Source organism: Engraulis encrasicolus, chromosome 21 (assembly GCF_034702125.1).
Source record: "Engraulis encrasicolus isolate BLACKSEA-1 chromosome 21, IST_EnEncr_1.0, whole genome shotgun sequence".
Taxonomy (NCBI): domain Eukaryota; kingdom Metazoa; phylum Chordata; class Actinopteri; order Clupeiformes; family Engraulidae; genus Engraulis; species Engraulis encrasicolus.
In genome coordinates, this window is record NC_085877.1 from 28,146,494 (window position 1) to 28,167,760 (window position 21,267).

The 21,267-nt window shown below is 46.1% G+C and overlaps 1 protein-coding gene across 2 annotated transcripts in view; it reads right to left on the reverse strand.

The window, feature by feature from the left end:
• Window positions 1-5,470: 5,470 nt before the first annotated feature.
• Window positions 5,471-21,267, reverse strand: part of znf219 (zinc finger protein 219) — a 41,062-nt gene continuing 25,265 nt past the window's right edge. For both annotated transcript variants that reach the window (XM_063186509.1, XM_063186510.1), the window contains exons 3-7: window positions 15,206-18,347; window positions 14,345-14,521; window positions 10,439-10,585; window positions 7,978-8,969; window positions 5,471-6,827 (exon numbers count right to left, since the gene is read on the reverse strand). In XM_063186509.1, the coding sequence (XP_063042579.1) occupies window positions 5,997-6,827; window positions 7,978-8,969; window positions 10,439-10,585; window positions 14,345-14,521; window positions 15,206-18,344 (5,286 nt within the window). In that variant the 5' untranslated portion in view covers window positions 18,345-18,347 and the 3' untranslated portion in view covers window positions 5,471-5,996. The remainder of the gene's footprint in view (window positions 6,828-7,977; window positions 8,970-10,438; window positions 10,586-14,344; window positions 14,522-15,205; window positions 18,348-21,267) is intronic.

Below are 21,267 nucleotides of genomic sequence, written 5' to 3' on the forward strand. Positions count from 1 at the left end.
TCTGAACACAGTCGTAGAAGTCACAGTACATGGCCTTGTCACTGAACGAGAAACTGATCTGCTTAAAATAGAGATGGATAATTGTACGTAAATTCAGACAAAACATCTTTAAAGTTGTAATGTAGCTGAAGCATCACGTAATGTAGCTGAAGCACAGCGTAACCTGAAACATCCTAATGTTCAATGAGGGGCGCTGTAGCTCATTTACACAGTATATTCTCCTGTCTTAATTCAACACTTGGGGAGTCAAATGTAACAGTTATAGTGTTGCTCTTAAGTGTTGAATTAACACTGCAACATTTACTGTGTAAGGAGTGAAGACATTTCGATTGGTTGTCACATAACTGTGTCATAGCTCATTAGAATGAACTAGCTGACGCTAGGGACAAATAGATACGATTTTTTCTTTATTCTGCTGTTCCAGGGCCTCTGCCAGAATGAAATGAGTACAAGGGTATGATAAAGCCTGGCTAATCCAAGAACTTTGTCTGAACACAGCCATAGAAGCCATAGTTGAAGGCCTTGTCACTGAAGAAGATTGAGGCTTTATATTGAGGCTCTATGGCCCAACACACTCTGCTGATTATATTGCTCTCTGTTAATGCTAAGTCAGTTATTATTTCCTTTCCTCTTACCACGTATACCAGGGGTGGGTAATTATTTTGGCCATAATGTTTATGACATGTCCATGACTGTGTTATGACTCTGCTATGACACCGTCATGTCATACCTTTGATGCCAGCGTCAAGTAAAGTGTTACCCAATGTTCAGTCTGAATACAGAGCGAGACTGGAAGTGAAGGAGAGATTGAAATTGAGATTGAGACTGGAGAAGAGTAAGAAGAGTTTACGGTGCCTGGGTTTGGACTCTCGTTTAACACATGACATGGCTAGTGCTATCTGTACAACATTCAACAAACACATGTTTTATCTTTTCTCTTTTGCTCAATACCAAAACGGGAAAAAAATCCAATAATAATAATTATCATCATCATCATCATCATCATCTGAAGAAGAAGAAGAAGAGCTTGGTCATTATCTCATCTGCACCGAATCAGCATTGCAAAATAAAACCATAAAATAAAAACAAATGAAAGAAAATGCTAAAGAAACAAAAAACAAAACGGCCTTAATACCACAGATCACCTTCCAGTAGTGCCAAAGAAAGATTGAAGAAGAGGGGAGTGATGTAGAAACAGAAAAAAGGACGAGACGAGAAGAGAAGATGGAGAAGACGAAGACTTAGGGCCCATTCACACCCTCCATTTGTCAATTGTAGGCTATACTTATTTCTATGTTTCAAGAAGGAGGTCGCACCTTCCATAGTAGTGTTTTTTTATATTAAAAAAAAAAACACTACTATGCAAGGTGCGACCTCCTTCTTGAAACATTGAATTTTAAATTTGGGCCAGCACCCTCAGAGACTGAAATAATTAAGAGGGACGCCTGCTCCAAGAAGAAAATATACTTATTTCTATCCATAATGTTATATCGGATAATACTAGTTTCCATAATGGATACTACTTCATTTTCCACTTGTTCAGATCCGCTTCATCCATAATTTTATAATCCCCAATGTTGTGTTAAATCATGTACAAAATCCACAGAAAGGAGTGTAAAACACTCCAAACGCATCTATAGGCTATCTGACTGTCTCACACAAAGGGTATGGGCTTCAACACACAAAGAAGTGTGTGTGTGTGTTTGTGTGTGTGTGTGTGTGTGTGTGTGTGTGTGTGTGTGTGTGTGTGTGTGTGTGTGTGTGTGTGTGTGTGTGTGTGCATGTGTGCATATGGTATCACAGTTGGTGCACAAACAATAAATGAAGCAATTAAGGTCACAATTGAATGAAAGAGATGAATGGAATCTATAACTGAGAGAAGAGTTACTGTATACAGATATACATGTATATAGCCTTTATGTCTTTTTAAAAGTGTAGAATGGAGGGAGTGAGGGATAACAAACAAGGAGGAAGAGGAGGATGAGGAAGAGGAGACATGAGGACTAAGTGCTTTTGGTGAGCGTACAAAAAGGAAGTGCTCTAGACAGAAAGGCACGGTGGCGTTGACTACAGTCTTTTTGTTTTGTTTTGTTTTTTCATTTTTTTTCTTTAAAGGAACACCACGTCAAAGGGTTTCATCACATTCCTAAAAGGTGTCTTAGTGACTTACTAGGTTGAGTGAACTCAAAGTGAGTCGTAAATCTCCTAACAGAAGAGATTTGAAGGTTCGTCCTTCAATTGAAACAAAATCATGGGGCTCTTCAATTATGATATTTACCCCTTGCTTAGAGTTATGAAACCCAGGTAAGAGACTAAGCTTGCTTTGTGAAATACCCACACCCAGGACATGTCAACTCAATAAGGTGCTCTACGACAACAACAGCAATAACAACAACAACAACAACAACAATGTCAACAACAAGAAGAATAAACAAAGAAAATCAATCAAAAAAACACAACAATGCAACATGTACAAAATTAAGGCAAGCAGCCAACAATCACTGGTCCCTCTAGCCGTCAATCATTGGCACACAGGGTGGGGTCAAGTTTGCAGGTTCATCCAATCAGAAATAGATATGGTTCCACCAATGGCATCATCACATCAATTGAACTGGGGGGTACTGAAAAAGTATACGTTCCAAATCTGCTAAAGTCTACTCTGAATTCATACTTTACGATGCACATGTAACAGCTATGATCATTTTGTTACAACTAAAGTTGTCAATTCTTAAGAAGTGCTTGTAAATGGCATAGGTAGATAGCTTATTTTCTCGTCCACTGGTCCTCAATGACAGAAGGAATGTTTTGAACCGATATAAAAGGAATCTTTGAATTTACGAGTCAGAAAACTATAATCTAATTTAAGGATATAATACGTATTGACTTATATCTTGTAATGAATTGTTGTTATGATAAAAGTTGTTACTGTGTCAAGAAACACAAATCCATGTAATTGTTGTGTACCTCTCACGGGCAATTTGATGCCAGTATATTTGATATACATGCATCTTATATAAAGATGTCTGCTTGCCTGATTGGTTGATTGATGATAAGGTGACTGATTGGTTGATTGACAGATTGATTGATTAATTAGATGATTGTTCGATTGAAGGAACGACTGATTATAAAGGTCAAGGGACTTCTTGACCTATGCTCTTGAACGCAACATTTGCCCATAAAGAAATACATTTTGGTCCAAATAAAAAAGTGAAACAATAAACACTACTTTGGAAAGGAAATAAAACCTTGCACAGTGCTCTTTTAGATATTACAATCCAGTACTCTGTCATAACCATTTTACATAATTATTGTTATCACTCAACATCAATAGGCTTTCCTAACCACAATAAGAGTCTCTTCTTTGAAATAAAGAAAATACATGAAAGCTTTTTTTCTTGTTTTTGTATATTTTCACATTCTTATAAAAGCTACACATTTCTACTGGGATGACTATGAATTTGTTAGTGTTGTTTTTTTGTATAATTACACTTTTTTGTTTTGTCCTCTCTTTTTTTCTTTGCAAAATAAAAAATAACATATAAAACTCTACTGGTCTAACAGATGGCAAACTCAAGAGAACTGTTTACATCCTGGTTTCATCTCCTCATCTTTTCATCCGAGTACAATCCTGCTCTACATCTTCCTTCCTCTCCCTCTCATCTTCTCTGGCTCCTCAAGGAAAAAGAAAAGGAGGAGTGACACTATGAGTTGATACGTGTGTCCTCAACAGGCCATAAAGAGTTGAAAAGAAGTGAAAAGAAAAGCAAGTGACAGTTTGTTGGCAGACGCTAACCCAACTAAGACAGGGGACCTAGAGAAGATCAGTGTGGTTGGGTGGATGGCTGGAGTGGGGGTTTTATACAGTAGAAATAACGTATTTTGTCCCATACCATCCCATATCATGCAGCTTGCAAATGTGTTTCTAGCTGGACATTGCAAGGAGCAAGCATGGTACAGTCAATCAAATATGGACAAAACAAGTGGTTCTTACTGTATAATCAAACATATCATTGAATCAGCATCTGCACCAACCCACTCATCTTCTCATCTCATCTCATCTTCCTCCAATGAACACATAGTCAGTAAATCCCCTGGATGCAAGTCAAACTTGTTCCTACCATCCTTTCATGTTATTTGTGACCTCGTGATGCAAAGCTCACCATCATCAGATAATATATTCAATGTCTCCCAAAAGCAACATTTAAAGGTCATTATCTCATTTGCGATCCGGATGTTGAATGGAGAAAAGCTCCGCAAAGGTTGCTCTGCCTAGGTTGACAGTGGGGAGGTAGAGGTTGACAGTATTGTTTTCTCCATGGAGGCGGGGCGACACCAAGATACAGAGCCAATAGCAACTATTACATTGACTTGCACTCCCTATTGCCCTATATTACTTCCCTGATAATTCCCATATAATTTCAGATTCATATGACATTTGCGCTGATGTGTTATTTTCTATTCAGGCACTGAGGAAGGGAAAGTTAAAGTGAGGGAGCTAGGGAGAGAGTGAGACAAGAAACTGGAGAAATAAAAACCTATCCTGCTTGTGTTTTGAGACACCCATCTAATGTAAGTGTCAGTATGTCTTGTCTGTCTGTCTGTCTGCCTGCCTGTCTGTCTCTCTGTGTATGATTGTGATTTCAATCCTTGCTTGCTGAGCTACAGAGAGGGGCAGACAAAAATAAGACAGACAAAAATACATGTAAAAACGAAGAACGAAACAAAAAGAAAGAACAGAAAAGCAAGGAATCCTACAGACAGAAAGAAAATGTGTGATAGTGGTTGTATCATTCCTGCATGTCTTTACTTGTGAGGAGCTGGGGTCAGAACTACTTGACCACATGGAGTATTTACCCTCAAGTCGTGTACTGTACTTCATCCACTGAGAGACAAATGAAATGATTGCTGAGTCCCAGAGGAGGAGGAGGAGGAAGAGGAAGAGGAGTAGAAGAGTTGGCAGATAAGTCCTATCGAGAAACCAACTAAAGTACCATCTGTGAGTTACTGTATTTACGTATGTAGATAAATCTCATCTTACTATCACTCTGGCATTCTCTTGTTTTTTTTGCTTTTGTTTTTTGCTTCTACTGGCCACTGTCACCCTGCCAACTGCAGCTTTTCAGGCTGCTTTGCACACTTTGCGGGCAGTGTTGCCGAAACAGCGCACTTCACAGTTCCCGTAGGTGAAATGGGGGAGACGGTTCATATGATGTACAGACAGTGGCATATACTGTAGGTCCTGTCTTGTCTCCGATAGTCAAAGTCACACTGCAAGAGTGTGTGTGTGTTTGTGTGTGTGTGTGTGTGTGTGTGTGTGTGTGTGTGTGTGTGTGTGTGTGTGTGTGTGTGTGTGTGTGTGTGTGTGTGTGTGTGTGTGTGTGTGTGTGTGTGTGTGTGTGTGTGTGTGTCTGTCTGTCTGTCTGTCTGTGTGTGTGTGTGTCTGTGTGTGTGTGTGTTGGGTGTCGGTGTGTTATATAGATTTATACATGTATGTATGTACATGACTGAGACTTAAAGTTCAACGTATGATTTTTCTGTGTGGTCTTTATGAGTGTGTGTGTGTTTATTTGTGTTACCTGGAAGTTGTCGACCTGTTTTCTAAAATCGGAAGTCAGAAGTCCCATGTGATATGTGGTTTGTAAGGTTTCTTTTGTCCCCATCCGACATTGAAGTTTGATGATTGTACATGTTTTGCACCTTAGATTACATTTCATTCTTCTGTGGGCACACCAGACACACAGAAGACACAGAATATACTATTCTATTGTTCATCGGAGGGGTTTGATTGAATGGCGAGATACGTAGATAGAAAGGAGAGAAGAAGAGAGAGCAAGAGAAAGAGAGAAATAACCATAGACAGCATGATTTTTCAGTCCTTCTGCTCTGCGTCGAGTCCTAATGTGTCTAAGCAGAAGTGTCCATCATTGTTCACATTCCACATGTTCCTTATGGTCCCCAAGACGTACGAGGTTGAACCCCCAGTCTGTCTCTGGTTATCAGTCTGCCACCACGCCCTCCTCCATCCTGGGTGAAGCCTCAGCCTGGCCCCCTGGGGACATCCCGGAGACACAAGCCATCCGAAGGGCTTCTAGTCTCTCCATGCTTTCCACGCTCTTCTCATCCTCCCCTTCCTCTTCTACCTCCCCTTCTTCTTCTCCCTCTCCCTCCCCTTCTCCCTTATTCTTTTCCTCACCAACCTCCTCTCCCATGTTCTCGTCATCATCAATCTCGTGGAGCGCTGAGCTGGCCGGAGTTCCGTAGACATCACTGGCCAAATTGTCATCGTCGCCATCTTCTTCTTCTTCTTCTTCTTCTATGTCATCCTCCTCCATCGCCTTCTCATCTTCCTCAGCCTCCTCATGGTGCTGAAGCAGCGCCTCATCCTGTCTATATTCCTCCATCCCATCCTCCTCCTCCACCTCTTCCTCCTCTTGTTCTCCTTCTTCATCACCATCCTCCTCTTCCTCATCCTCTTCCTCGCCGTTTCCCAGGCCATTCTCTGTCAGCTGCAGACGGGTATCTCCACGGCCCACGTCGGCGCCCAAGTCAGCACCCAAGTCATCATCGTGCTCCCGCCCACTCACGTACCTCCACAGGGCCAGAGGATCCGGTTCTAGACCATGGCGGCCCACTGTGCCACCAGTCACGTTGGTGGTGGTGTTAGTGGTGATGGTGGATGATGGGGTGGCATTGGCAGACCAAGAGGTGGTGGAGGACACACTGGGGGAGGTGGAAGGAGGAACAGGAGAGGTGGAGGTGGAGGAGGTGAGATGGAGGAGTGGCAAAGGAGGGGTCCTCTTGCGGCGAGACTTGCTGGTGTGGTTCACCTGGGAAGGCATGGCAGAGGAAAATGTTATTAATATACTGTAGGGAAGTGGTTCCTAAACTGGAGGTCGGGAGTTTGAGAACCACTGCTGTAGGGCATTTCACACAACAAATTTGCACCAATTTTGCAATTATCTTAATTCTATGGCAACGTAATGTTAACTTTCATTTGTTTATGTGAAGCACATTCAGGGGCGCCTTTTCAACACTTTTGGCCCAGGGGCTACATTTTTATGTTGTGGCCCCATGGTCTACCTGTCGACCCCAGCTTTCCCATTGTCGGGAAATGCCATTCACACGAAATATTTAGGGTGCAAGCACGTTAATTGGATACATTTGGCCAACATTCACATCGCTCATTTCCGACCACAGATGACAGGGACAGGGACAGGGACAGGACAGGACAGTGACATGCATCTGACTTTCGCATGTCTTGTCGCTAATTAAAATTGAGAAAAAAAATTCACTCATGCACACACACGCCCATTACAAAGTAGGCGTATGAGTTGCAAAGACAACAACAGAAAACCACACAAACAAAGATAGGTACGAATTAAACTATGAAAATAGTCCGTGAAAATAATGGCACGGTGGCCACATGAAATGGAACGCAGACAAGCCAAGTCTCCCTAAAGTTCATGAATGATACAACAATGTAAAGGCAGCTCAATCAGAGATTCTTTAAGTATATAGAGATATGCCAATGTAATAGGTTGCTATGGGCACCTAACATGACCAGGTTCTGGTCTGCCTAAAGGGGCGTGTCATAATACTCCTAGCATTGAATTGAACAGTCCTTAGGTCTGCCTATGTCTGCCTAAAGGAGGATCCCCCCCCCCCCCCCTTGCAATAATAGAACCCGGAAACAATGGGCCAATGGAACCTCTCTCTCTCTGGCTCAATGTGCTGCATATTGAGCTGCCTTTACATTGCTGTATCATTATACATCACGGAAATAACAAAAATACTTGTTCATAAAAGATTTTATTAAATTAATCATTAATAATATATATTTTTTTTTAAATCTTAAATAGAATCTTAGCGAACAACAAGCGTATCAACTAGCTGCTATATACTGTATTTAAGTAAAAAATAGTAAATAATAACTTCAATGACAAAATGGAATTTTAAATACAGAATAGAGATAATCACCTGCAGGTGCATAGCCATCAGCTCAGCAGAGGAGGTGCGGAATGGACAGAACAGGCATTGGCTGAGAGTGATGCCTCCTCCGTCTTCTCCTACTTCTCCTCCTTCCTCTCCTACTCCTCCTCTTCCCTCTCTCTTCCGCTTTTCACCTCCTTCTCGCTCTGGAAGGCTCCGACGAGAAGCAGACAGGTCCAGAGGCTCAAAGCCCCCCTCCGTCACTCGGCGTGAAGAGGAGTATTGTGGGGGAGGAGGGGAGATGGTGGTCTCGTGGCCGTTGGCAGGCACCATTCGGCTGGTGGTGAGGGGCTTTCGGCGCGACACTTTGGCCTGCTTGGCCGGTGGAGGACCTGCCAGGTCATCTCCGCCCCGACCACCACCAGCCCTGGTGCTCCCTCCACCACCACCACCACCACCACTACCCAGGATCCAGGCAGCCTCCCCGGCCATACCGCCCTGGTAGAGGGCGCCAACCACCCCGGACAGGAAGTTATACTGGCTCTCCAGCTCGCTCTCCCTCAAGGCGGCCGCTGCAGCCATGGCCGCGGCTGCTGACCCAGACCCGGCTGAGGATCCGCTCTTGCGTCCCGTCCTCCCCTCCTGACCACCACCACTGCTGCGAGCCCAGGCAAGGCTGTGCCTGGACGTGGCTGTGGCAGACTGTGACTGCGCCTGCGCCTGTGAAAGCTCCGCGCTCAGGGAGGCACTGGCACTGATCTTCCCGAAGGCAGCCAGCTGAGCGGAGAGGGACTGGGCGACGTTGGCAGCTGCAACCGCCGGCCTCGGCTTGGAGGCCTGGTGGTGGTTAGAGTCGACGACGGAGCGGGGCGAGCCGGGCAGGCTGGAGGGCGAGGGGGAGGAGGACGCCACCTGCTGAAGGGCGTTGGCGTTGGCACTGGCGTTGCGCTGCTCGCGGTGGTGGCGCTGCAGGTGGTACTTGAGAGAGCCGGACTGGGTGCCGGCGTAGTCGCAGTGGGGACACTTGTAGGGCCGCTCGCCTGCAGCGGGAGAAATGTTACGTGAATATACTGTATATACAGAGTACACACACACACACACACACACACACACACACACACACACACACACACACACACACACACACACACACACACACACACACCTCCTCTTCCCTCTCTCTGACACTTGTAGGGCCGCTCGCCTGCAGCGGGAGAAATGTTACGTGAATATATACTGTATATACACAGAGTACACACACACTCACACACACACATTGCTGTGTACAGTATGCATGCACATCCATGTAAGCCTACACACTTCTCCAATTCTGAACACCACCGCACTTCCACACACAAACTGTCAATTATAACAGTAACACAAGTCCACTGTATTCAAATTTCGTAAAGGCCTAAACGCAATAGAAGTCAATCATAAGATATATCAATCACCAGGATCCCTTCAACTAATATTTGAGTACACGACTCAATTAATTTAATTAAAAAATATATTATTAGTGCTACCATAATTACATAATTAGTTTTACTATCACCCACTTTTTAAACACAGTTCCACAATCTTGATTGACAGAATTAGAGACGTGGTGCAGATGAAGTACTTGGCCACTAGGTGGCACAACACAACCACAATCACATATACACACACCGATAGATCTCCCACCTCATCAGAGAAGAAGAAACACTATATATAGACGGGACACAATTAGGCCTGACACGGTAAAAAACAAAAATATTGAAAAAATAAAAGCCCTTCTGAGTATTCAAGCTAAAGTGGTACAGAAATTATATAGGGTCTGCCAGCAACACCCACATGCCTAGATAAGTACCCAAAGCAATTAAAAAACAACTGATATAAAAAGATTCACACACACACCCCTGAGGCAGTTCACCACCGTTCTGTCAAAGGACTGTCATGTGTACTAATCAGGTACAGACACCTCCTCTCTTCATTAGCCTGCCAGTCAGACGAGGGTCCAACCTGTAGCTGTTACTACTCACAGTACCTACCACAAGTTGTCCTGGGCACATTAAAAATCCCAGTCCATCAGCACAGTCATGGGATATTGCCATGGCCATTGGCAGATTGGGCTGGGCCCAGGACAAAGTCCTTTAAAAGGGCAGCCCATCCAATATAATGTAATTTTGTCACAAGTGACAATGGACTGAAAAAACACTGGTCCAGCAGTACATGGACTATGTCTTTCAAGCAGACAACATTTATACACTTTTATAGCACATTTATAGCATTTCTAGCACTGACCAAGTACACACATAACCATTTTGACTGCATTTTGAAAGATCTTGAACTTTGAACGTTGATCTTGACCTTGACCTTTGTTCAAATCCAAGCAAAGAAAGAAAAAAAGAAAAATATTGTGTGTTTATGTGTGTCTGTGTGTCTGTGTGTCTGTGTGTGCGTGCGTGTGTGCGTGCGTGCCCGCGCGCACGTGTGTGTATGTGTGTGTGCATGGAGCCCTGGAGCCCCTTACCTGTGTGGACACGGAGGTGAACTTTGAGGTGATGTGAGGAGCGGAAGGCTTTCCCACAGTAGGGGCAGTCCTTTATGCCCTTGCCCCGCACACGCTCCCTCTGGAGCTGGGCAGCACCTGCCGTCACCCCCTGAAGACCGTTCTCACCTGGAGGAGACAACGTCAGCACACGAATTACGCAACACACACCAACATAAACATATGGTCTATGCCACACACTTGTGTGCACACATGCACGTGCACACAAACACACTCACATACTCTCTCTCTCTCTCTCTCTCTCTCTCTCTCTCTCACACACACACACACACACACTGTTTAAATGTAAACACATACAAATCAAAAATACATACATACACCGCATACACACAAAAATACACATACACACACATTATATGTACACTATATTATGTACATAAGAGAGAGAGAGAGAGAGAGAGAGAGAGAGAGAGAGAGAGAGAGAGAGAGAGAGAGAGAGAGAGAGAGAGAGAGAGAGAGAGAGAGAGAGAGAGAGAGAGGTTGAAAGCACGAGAAAGGATGAAGCAGGTACAGGTACAGAAACTTCCTAATGAAAGTTGCAAATAAACATATGAATGCATGTTGAAATACCAATAAAATTCATAATAATAACACTGTTTCTGCCTTTCGATGTATCATCATGCAAATATCTATACACCAGGGGTTTTATATACAAAACAGACACACACCCACACAATTCTGCACACACATACACAAACGCACACACAAACACGCACGCACACACGCACGCACACACACACACACACACACACGCATGCACGCACACACACACACACACACACACACACACACACACACACACACACACACACACACACACACACACACACACACACACACACACACACACCAGTGCTTTACACTAACTTTTTCGCTTACCAGCCATTTTGGCTAGTGGTTTTCCTGACTCACTAGCCATTGGGCCTTTTCACTAGCCATAATTTTCTTAACCATCATAGCAGCTTTAATTAATTATATAATAGGCTGTAATAATGTAATGTAGGATAATATAACATAATATAACATAAAATAAAATAATATAATATAATATAATATAATATAATATAATATAATATAATATAGGGCCTAATAACTAGAATTGTTGTTAACTGGTCCATGCATGCATGCATGCATAAAGAACAGATTAACTTGAGGACTGAGGAATGGCATAGCCGTGCAGAAACACCAAGCACAGTGTTGTGGAAGGGCACAAATGTAAGCTACATGAGAGCAAAATATGTCCGTCTTTGATCTGAAGGGCACTGTCGATGCGCAAAGTAGATAGTGCAAAGTCATTGCCAAGCTTCGCATGTCCTCGCTCATGGATGTGGAATATCACCTCTTCTGGAATATTTTCTCATAAAAGTAGGCTATCCACTGCACACACATATGCGGCCGGTAACTACAGAAGGAGCTACGACTTCCTTTCATTCCGTTTAATATTGAGTTGTTTAAAATATAAACGGACGCAAGGCAAGATGGGCACATGCGAAGGGACATGGGACATGATTTTGTGCAGTCTGGAAGGCTACTACTGCGCGTTGTTTAAGCCCCGTTTGACAGTCGGGAACAACGGCACAAGAAACATGGAGGAATATTAAGGTATGAAGACATACAGGCAAATCAGAAAATGATTTAAACCGAACATTATTAATCCTTGTCTTATCACTGCGCTAATTAGTCTCAAGACTTTCACAAGACTGAGGTGTTCTCCTCTCGCCTTGGTCATTTTAATGTCCACTACTACTATGCATTGTACTAATGACAGATCCCAAAACAGGTCAGTTGAGATGAACTTCGCTACTTTATTTTCACGTGAAGGTTTTCAGTGAAATTTCCAAACGCGCGCTGATGTGCCGGTAGCTCGCTGCTGCCACTCATATTCGCAAGACTAGCTCTATCAGATTCCTCTCGTGCATGAGACACAGGTGACACGTGACACAGGTGCTTCATGGGTATTGTAGGCTCGCGAAATCGCATTGCATTGCGTTTGTAGCAAAGAAGGTCCGAAAGGAAAAAAAATACAAAATGCGGTGCCTCATCATTTAGAATAGTGACGGACCCGCCAGAATGGCTAGTGAACCTTCGGTATCTACTAGCCAACGCCGACTTTCACCCGCATTTGGCTACCTGGCGTGTGTTAGTGTTAAGCCCTGACACACACACACACACACACACACACACACACACACACACACACACACACACACACACACACACACACACACACACACACACACACACACACACACACAGAGCAAGCAAGCAAGTGATTGAGGCTTTTCTGAGTCAAAGAGAAAACCAAAAATGTGCAGCAGCGGTATGCAAATGCCATAGCACCAACTGCAAGCTCTACTGTACATACACCCACGTGGTTATGAAACTTTCCCTTATCTGTCTTTTCTTTCATTACAAAGGATCACAGATCATCTCCGCTGTGCTTATTACACAAATGTGTACAGTACACAGTCACATATGCCAAAGAATAACCTCAGATGATTTGCAAGTGTAAGAGAAATTCTGGCAAGATCTGTATTTTCTTCTGTGATTTTGCTCACTGTTTTGCTCTCTCTCATTCTCTTTCTCTCTCTCTCTCTCTCTCTCTCTCTCTCTCTCTCTCTCTCTCTCTCTCTCTCTCTCTCTCTCTCTCTCTCTCTCTCTCTCTCTCTCTCTCTCTCTCTCTCTCTCTCTGTGCCCGTGTGCGTGTGTTTAGAGAATTTTGACAAGGTGGCTTAGTGTCACCATGTGTGGTAGCTTTGTCTTCACAAAACAAACAAACAAACAAAAGACAAAACAAAACAAAAACAAATCAAGACCAAATCCTACAGTGGCTCTCTGATCACATTCAGCATGAAAATGACATTTCTTTTTTTAATCAAGCCAACACCGTCTATAAGCCAAGCACAAAACAAAGGCATCACATGAGCATATTTATTCTTTTCAGTACCAGTATTGTCAATTAACATCATGACAGGACCTTGCATTGATCACAGTTATTCAGATATGTCCCTTTTTTAATATTTACAATTCATGGTGAAGTTAAAGTCAAAGAAACAATGCACTAATTTTGGCACATATCCAATCCTGGCATTCCACTTTTGAATACTGTATATGGGTCAAAGTTAGATGCCAGTTGTATTGCATTGAGCTGATCCCAGATGGAAGGTAGAATGTGAGTTTAGGATCAGTGATGGGTAACTTGGATTCATTAGTTACAATCAAGTGCCACATATTCCAAATGACCTGGTTTCACTTGTCCAATTCAAGCAGGTGATTGCCCTAATTAATTCTTAAGAATGCCATACATTTGTGTGTGCCACAGTATGTGTCATAAGTGTATAAGAAAATAGTATGTGTATAAGAAGTGTTTAACTCATTGTAGTCTCGAAACACATAAACGCTGCATTCAGGTTCTTGAGATCTGAGGGTTTTCTGTTAAAAATGTGGGTATGTTAGAGCTGAATGAACACATTCCAATGCAAAATGAGGGGCCTAGCTTTTAAATGCAACTAATTTCATGTTTGTATGTGCTTTGGAGGTTGAGATATTAAGGATTTAATAGGCAAAGGGCACCCTTTCCCAAAAAGGGCTTTGCCTAAAATGGGTTATTCTATATACAAATCATTTTGTAATTTAGTTTTTATTATAAGACTTATTATAAGATCTATTTTTATTTAAGATATTTTCAAATGGGAATACATACTGAATTTTGTGACTGTTAGATCAGGCTCTGAAGTGGGCATGGCTTTTGGTGTGGATGGTGGGGACATGTCCATACCACTTTTGAGATTCCCTGATTTTTTTACCCACCACTTTTTCACAAACATAATACAAACATCTTCATCATAATGCAAACATTTTCCTTACCAGAGAGGGAGGACAAGAGGGAGTGGAAGCCTCCAGTCAGGTCAGCCGTTCTGTCTTGGCCCAGCTTGGACTCCGTGCTGTGGGCGCCAGCGCTGCCAGCGCTGCTGCTGCTGGTGCTGGTGCTGGTGCTGTTGCTGTTGCTGCCTCCTCTTCGACCCCCTGACTCACCTCCACCAGCTGCAGCACAGACACAGACAGAAACCACTCTAATTCGTTGTTTACACATATTACATATATTCATTCTGATGAACAGATAGTGTAATGAGCGCTGTGTAGTAGGATGGTGGCCAGAGAAGTTATTGCAACTATGTTGCTCATTGAAACTGTGCTGCCTATTGCCGAAGTTGATCTTTCCATGAATATTTACAATGTAATAAACTAATAAGACCAAAGTGAACTAAGTATGACAGCTAAAAAATGTCTATTTGTGGAAATTCAAAATGCAACGTCCGCGTCCATCACTGACTAGATTTTTGAGGCCAACACTTTCAAGATGGCAGAATTCAAGATGGCAGAGTTTTTGTTTGGCCCATAACCTCTGACCGGGTGGATGGATTTGCCCCAATTTTTTTAGCTTTGTTTTCACAATAGTTGTTTGAGGGACTGGAAGCATCGTGTTTCGGGGATATACCTTCAGCAGTCGGAGACGACTGCATAGGCCTAGTTCATTCATGGATTCGTCTATTCATTCATTCAGTCATTCATTCATCCACACATCCATCAAACCATCCATCCATCCATCATCTATCCATGCATCTGCCCACCCATCCTTCTATCCATCCCTCCAACTATCCATCCATTCACCCACCTCCTCCTCTCCCTCCAACTATCCATCCATTCCTCCAACTATCCATCACCCACCTCCTCCTCTGTGCAGAGAGCTGTCCTCCTCCCGTCGGGATCCCCTCTGAGGCCTCTGTAGGTGGACACGGGCGTGAACCACCACCTGCTGTAGGCTCCGGAAAAGCTTCCCACAGTCAGGGCACTCCCACGGCCCCCCTAAGCTCCCCAGCTCAGAAGCCCCCATCCCGGAGGCACCCGACTGGGCCGAGAGTGGTGGGTGGTGTGTGTTGGTGGTGGAGTGGTGGTCGTCTCTCTCCCTTGTGGTCAAGGGGCCACCCAGGCCTCCAAGGTAGGCCCTCAGCTGTTCCGCTTCCCCAGCCACGGAGCCCCGAGGCTGGTGGGACTGGTGGGACCGGGCCCGGGCCTTCGGCTGCTGTGGCTGAAGGCTGTGTTGGGCACCTGACAGGCTACGGGCCAGCAGTTGCCACATGGCCACCTGCTCCGCTGCCAGGTCACCAGCACCAGGTGTCATCTCGGAGCCTCCACGTTCGTCTCGAGCTCTCTCTCTTTCCCGTTCTCGTTCTCTCTCCCGCTCCTTTTCCCGGTCCCTGTCTCGCCGCTCGGCACCATTGCCCATCTCTGCCACCTGTGCCACGGCCTGCAGCCTCTCCACGCAGCTGGCCCCCTCGGCCCCTGTGGCGGTGGGAAGCCCCAGGTAGCTGAGGAGGGAGGAGGCCTTGCTGGACCCTGCCGCGGCGGCCGCCATTGCTGCAGCAGCTGCCGCCGCAGCCAGCTCTCTCTCCACCCGGCTCCCTGCACTCCCTCCACCACCAGCTCCACCGCGACCCAGAAGGAGGCTGGAGTAGAGCGCGCTCAACGATTGATTCCTGCTCCGGTTTCCACCACCGCCACTACCAGGGGACTTGGCCGTGGTCGGCTCCCCAGCGGACGCAGGTCCTCCCCCGAGGCCGAGCCCCGCCGCCAGGCCAGCCTTGAGTCCCAGCTTGTTGAGGTGGACCTTCATGTGGTTCTTGAGGAACCAGGGCTCCTTGAAGCCGCGGCCGCACACCTGGCACTTGTGGTCCAGCGAGTCCTTGTGCTTGCGCATGTGTCCCTTCAGGAACCAGGACTGGGTGAAGCGCTGGCCGCACGTCTCGCAACGGAAGGCCGGCAGTGGGGCACCTCCTCCGGCTGCAGCCGCACCTGCACCTGTGGCGGCCGCACTTCCTCCACCAGCAACGCTGCTACCTCCATTGCCCTTTTGGTGTGAGATGGCAGCGGAGTGGATGCCTGCGCTAGGGTTGGCGTTCAGGGCAGTGATGGCAACGGGCAAGGCTGGCGGGGTGGCGTTCTCGCGAGCCGGTCGTGGCGAGAAAGGCAGTGACAGTGATGACGCGGACAGCGTCAATGACAATGGAGACAGTGCTGGAGGTGTCAGTGGAGTCGTCTTTCCTGAAGGTGGTGGTGGTGGTGGCACATGCTGTTTGACATGCGAAGTTGTGGTGAGAACAGTGGTTGTTTTCCTGGCATTCTTGGGATTTGCGGCAGCAGCAACGACAACAACGCCAGGCGCTGGGTGGTTCTCCCGCAGGTGGGTGGCCAGGTCTTCCTCCCGGCTGGCAGAAAAGGGGCACAGTGTGCACTTGTATGGGTTGTGCAGGATGCGGGTGTGGCGAGCCAGCTCTGAGGCCGTTCGGAACTTCCCTTTGCACTCGTTGCAACGGAACGAGGATCCCCCCATTGCTGCTGCTGCCCCTGCTGATGACAAGGGGGAGCCGGCTATGGAAGGGATGCCTTTTTTCTCTGAGGCCAGGTCCTCTGCTGGAGAGGGGAGCATCATGAGCGGACTGAATGCGGCTGAGATAGGTGGCCCTTCTTTAGTCAGGGCCAGAGGAGGTGAAGGGGTGAGTGATTCCGAGGGGTTCCGGAAGGGGTCAGACAGGAAGTGGGTGCTGAAAGCTGATTGGAGGGAATCCTCGTGGTGGAGGCTCTCTCTTGGGCTCGGGTTTGAGCTCGACTCCAAGCTATGGTCTGGACTTAGGCCAAAGCTGCGATCAAGAGCTTCATCCAACCGCCTATCCGCACCATGGTCCAGAACTTCGTCGACTAACCTCCGGTCCGCACCGAGGTTCAAAACAATGTCCTCCAACCTCCCTGCTACAATACTTCTCCGGCTGTTCCTCAACCTCTGGTCTACACTGTTTTTCAAACAAGTGTCAGGACCTCCATCTAAACTCTGTTCACAGTTTCTACCTACAGTCTGTTTGATATTGCGGTCCATAGACCCACTATCAAGGCTTCCGATCAGCAGGTCACTATCCTGGGGGTCACTTGGGTGATCTCGGTCCTTGTCCATGTCCAGATCCAAGTTCCCGTGCCGCGTCTTTCGAAGGTTAGCGCTCACACCACCTGTGCTTCGGTAGAGAACCTGCGTGGACTTGCGCTCGCGGTCCAGTCTGTGGGCCCGGGCGTGCAGCGACAGGATGCTCTGGAAGCGGAACCGCTTGCCGCACACGCCACACGGGAACCGTAGCCCTGCGGTGGCGCCCCCTTGAGGCGTGGAGGGCAATGACGATGACGTCAATGATGGCGACGCTGACGAGGAAACCATGGCGTCACGCCGGAACATCTGCAGGTCCAGCTCGTCGTCCCCACACGGCACCGCAGACGATGACGATGACGATGACAAGGCCATCTCCAGGGCGACGAAGCCCCCTGGTATGGAGGAGGGGACAGATGGGGGCGTGGAGGTCGGTGGCGGGGACTCCCTGGGAGGTGGTGCGGCCGCTGGACCTTCCCCAGGGAACAGTGCAACAGCCGGGGTGGGAGAGGACGGAGCAGACACCCTCTCCTCCTCTTCCTCCTCCTCCTCTTCTTCTACTTCCCCTTCCATCTCCCCGTCCTTAACTACCATGTTCTCTCTGCCATTTACCCTGCTGTCCTGCTTATGGTTTTGGAGGTGAGGGAGGGGGGACAGAGAGGAGTCTTTTGGGACTTGCGGGCCAGGGAAGGGGCTAGGGTAGAGGCCAGGATCTGGACTGGGGCCAGGGCTGAGGCAGGGGCAGGGGCAGGGGCAGGGGCTGCCCGAGGGCGGGGTGCTGGGTTGGGCCGTGGAGGAGGGCGGGGCCAGAGGGCTGTGGTCCAGGGAGGGCATGGCCGGCGGAGAGAGAGACGGCTCACAGGACAGAGCCAACACACACTCCGGAGGAGAATCCATACTCTGAGACAGAGACAGAGAGAGAGAGAGAGGGAGAGAGAGAGAGAGATAGAGAGAGAGAGAGAGAGAGAGAGAGAGAGAGAGAGAGAGAGAGAGAGAGAGAGAGAGAGAGAGAGAGAGAGAGAGAGATGGAGAGAGAGAAGAGAGAAAGGGGGGACAGGCAGTTAGAAAGATATGGTGGAGATGGAGAGGGGGGAGATATATCAAGAGAGAGAGGGAGAGAGGGAGAAGAAGGGGGATAAAGAAAGAGTGCTCACAGAATGTGACAGACAGGGGAAGCAGATGGAAGGAGAGAGGGGGGAGAGAGTTATAGAGAAAGTAGGAGGGCAAATGTACAGAATGTCACAGTCAGACATAAAGGCAGACAAGCAGACAGACGCATGGACAGGCAAGCAAAATTTAAAGATGAACATAGGAAATGGTGAGAGATAAGGAGAAAGAAAGACAGGCAGAAATATATCAAACAGAGAGAAAAAGACAGAGAAAGAGAGAGAGAGAGATTATACAGAGAAAGAGAAGGACAGAAATAAAAGGAGCAGAAAAAGATAGGAAAGGAGGAAAGAGAAAGGAAATGAAAAAGAGCGTAGAGGAAGCATGGCAAGAAAAGAAAGAAAGAAAGAAAGAAAAAAGAAAGAAAGAAAGAAAGAAAGAAAGAAAGAAAGAAAGAAAGAAAGAAAGAAAGAAAGAAAGAAAAAAAAGAAAGAGAGAGAGAGAGAGCACGATCGCAGTGGAGGGTTGGTGAGAAATGAAGGGAGGGAAAGAGAGAGAGACAGCGCTGTGAGATGGGAATTTTATTACCACAAGTCTTTCATCATGCTAAATGATATGTACATTATCTAAGTAAATATTTAATGTTGAAGAGAGACGAGACGAGAGGAGGGGAGGAGAGGGGACGAGACGAGATGAGGGGAGGGGAGAGAGAGGAGACTGAAGAACACCAAAGGGGGGATATGAGGAAGCACTTATGTAAGAGATAAGGTGACTGTGTGTGTGTGTGTGTGTGTGTGTGTGTGTGTGTGTGTGTGTGTGTGTGTGTGTGTGTGTGTGTGTGTGTGTGTGTGTGTGTGTGTGTGTGTGTGTGTGTGTGTGTGTGTGTGTGTGTCTGTGTCTGTGTCTCTGTGTCTCTGTGTCTCTGTGTGTGTGTGTGTGTGTGTGTGTGTGTGTGTGCGTGCGCGCGCACGCTTATGTGCGTGTGTGTGTGTCTGTCTGTCTGTCTGTCTGTCTGTCTGTATGTGCCTATGTGTACTGTATGTGCATATCTGTCTGTGTATGTATAGCGTATGTATTGTGTCTTTATTTAGGAGAGCAGTGGGTGTTTTGTAGACATGTCAGTTATGAGATCAGGCCATATTGTAGATCTCACGTTCCAGTTTGTCCACCTCTGTTTTAAGACAATGGCAAACCTAGATTCAAAAGCTACAATCCAGTGCCACAGATTTCAAATTACCTGGTTTTACCTGTCCAATTGCCCTAACTGGAAAGGTGTGTGTGTGTGTGTGTGTGTGTGTGTGTGTGTGTGTGTGTGTGTGTGTGTGTGTGTGTGTGTGTGTGTGTGTGTGTGTGTGTGTGTGTGTGTGTGTGTGTGTGTGTGTGTGTGTGTGCGTGCGTGCGTGCGTGTGTGTGTGTGTGTGTGTGTGTGTGTGTGTGTGTGTGTGTGTGTGTGTGTGTGTGTGTGCGTGCGTGCGTTAGGGTGCATCAGATGCCCCCTATGAAAAGATTTTGCCTTGGCCCTATAGTAAAAATGTTCTACACCCAGTAAAAACACACTGTGTAAAATATTTTGAAATTTGGATGAAGTCTACCGGGGCCACCAGCCCCATGAAAATACAAAATAATGGTGATAGTCAGAATCTTGGAATAGAAATGGACATTTTGCTGCATAAAGCTACCCAATAAAAAACATATTGTCTCAGCTTTGTGATAAAAATGGTCTATGCACAGTAAAATCACTCTGTGTAAAATATGTTGAAATTTAGATGAATTCTACCGGGTCCACCAGGCCCATGAAAATACAAAATAATGGTGATGGTGATGGGCAACCTGGATTCCAAAGCTGAAGTCCAGTGCCACATATTCCAAATGACATACCTAGTTTTACCTTTCCAGTTAGGGCAATTGGACAGGTAAAACCAGGTAATTTGAAATCTGTGGCACTGGATTGTAGCTTTTGAATCTAGGTTTGCCATTGTCTTAAAACAGAGGTGGACAAACTGCGTGACACATTTGCCCCAGCCAATATAATGAACCAGCTGAGCCTAATTACCACTTAAGCCATGTTGATGAGGTAATTAGTGAGATCACCTGTATTGGGAGCACAAACAGAAGGAATATCTAAGCAGGTTGTGTATTCAGTTGATCCACTTACACAGACTTCAGTCTCAGGACAGACTGATGATCAAACTGCTATATTTAGGCAAATTTGCTCTTCAACACAATATCAATTCCTTGCTGCCTTGGACCACTGCTAGTATCAAGCAAGAGATTGCAAAGCTGCATGACTGTTATATTTGTGTGTTTCACCTGTGGGCCTACAATTCATGGAGGAACATCTGTACTAAAGCTGTGAATGTTCCTTGGAATGCCTAGGCTACAAAGCAGTCAATACAACTGTATTGAAGAGTGCCATTACTTCTTTATCCCATCGCCTGTGGTAGTATTTCACTTTACTCCATCAGATGAGTACCATAACTTACCTGAGAGGCCCTTGGCAATGGACTCTGGACCTGGTGATACCCATGACATACCTAGAAGCCACTGACGTACAGGTTTTGGGAAGCCTCTCTTTCCAACATCACATACAGTTGTATTGTATGTACTCTATTGAACTACTGCAGGGATTTCTTAAAAAAAACACAGGTCATTCCAAGGAGCATTCACAGCTTTAGTACAGATGCTCCACCAGGTATTAACAGCTACCTGTACA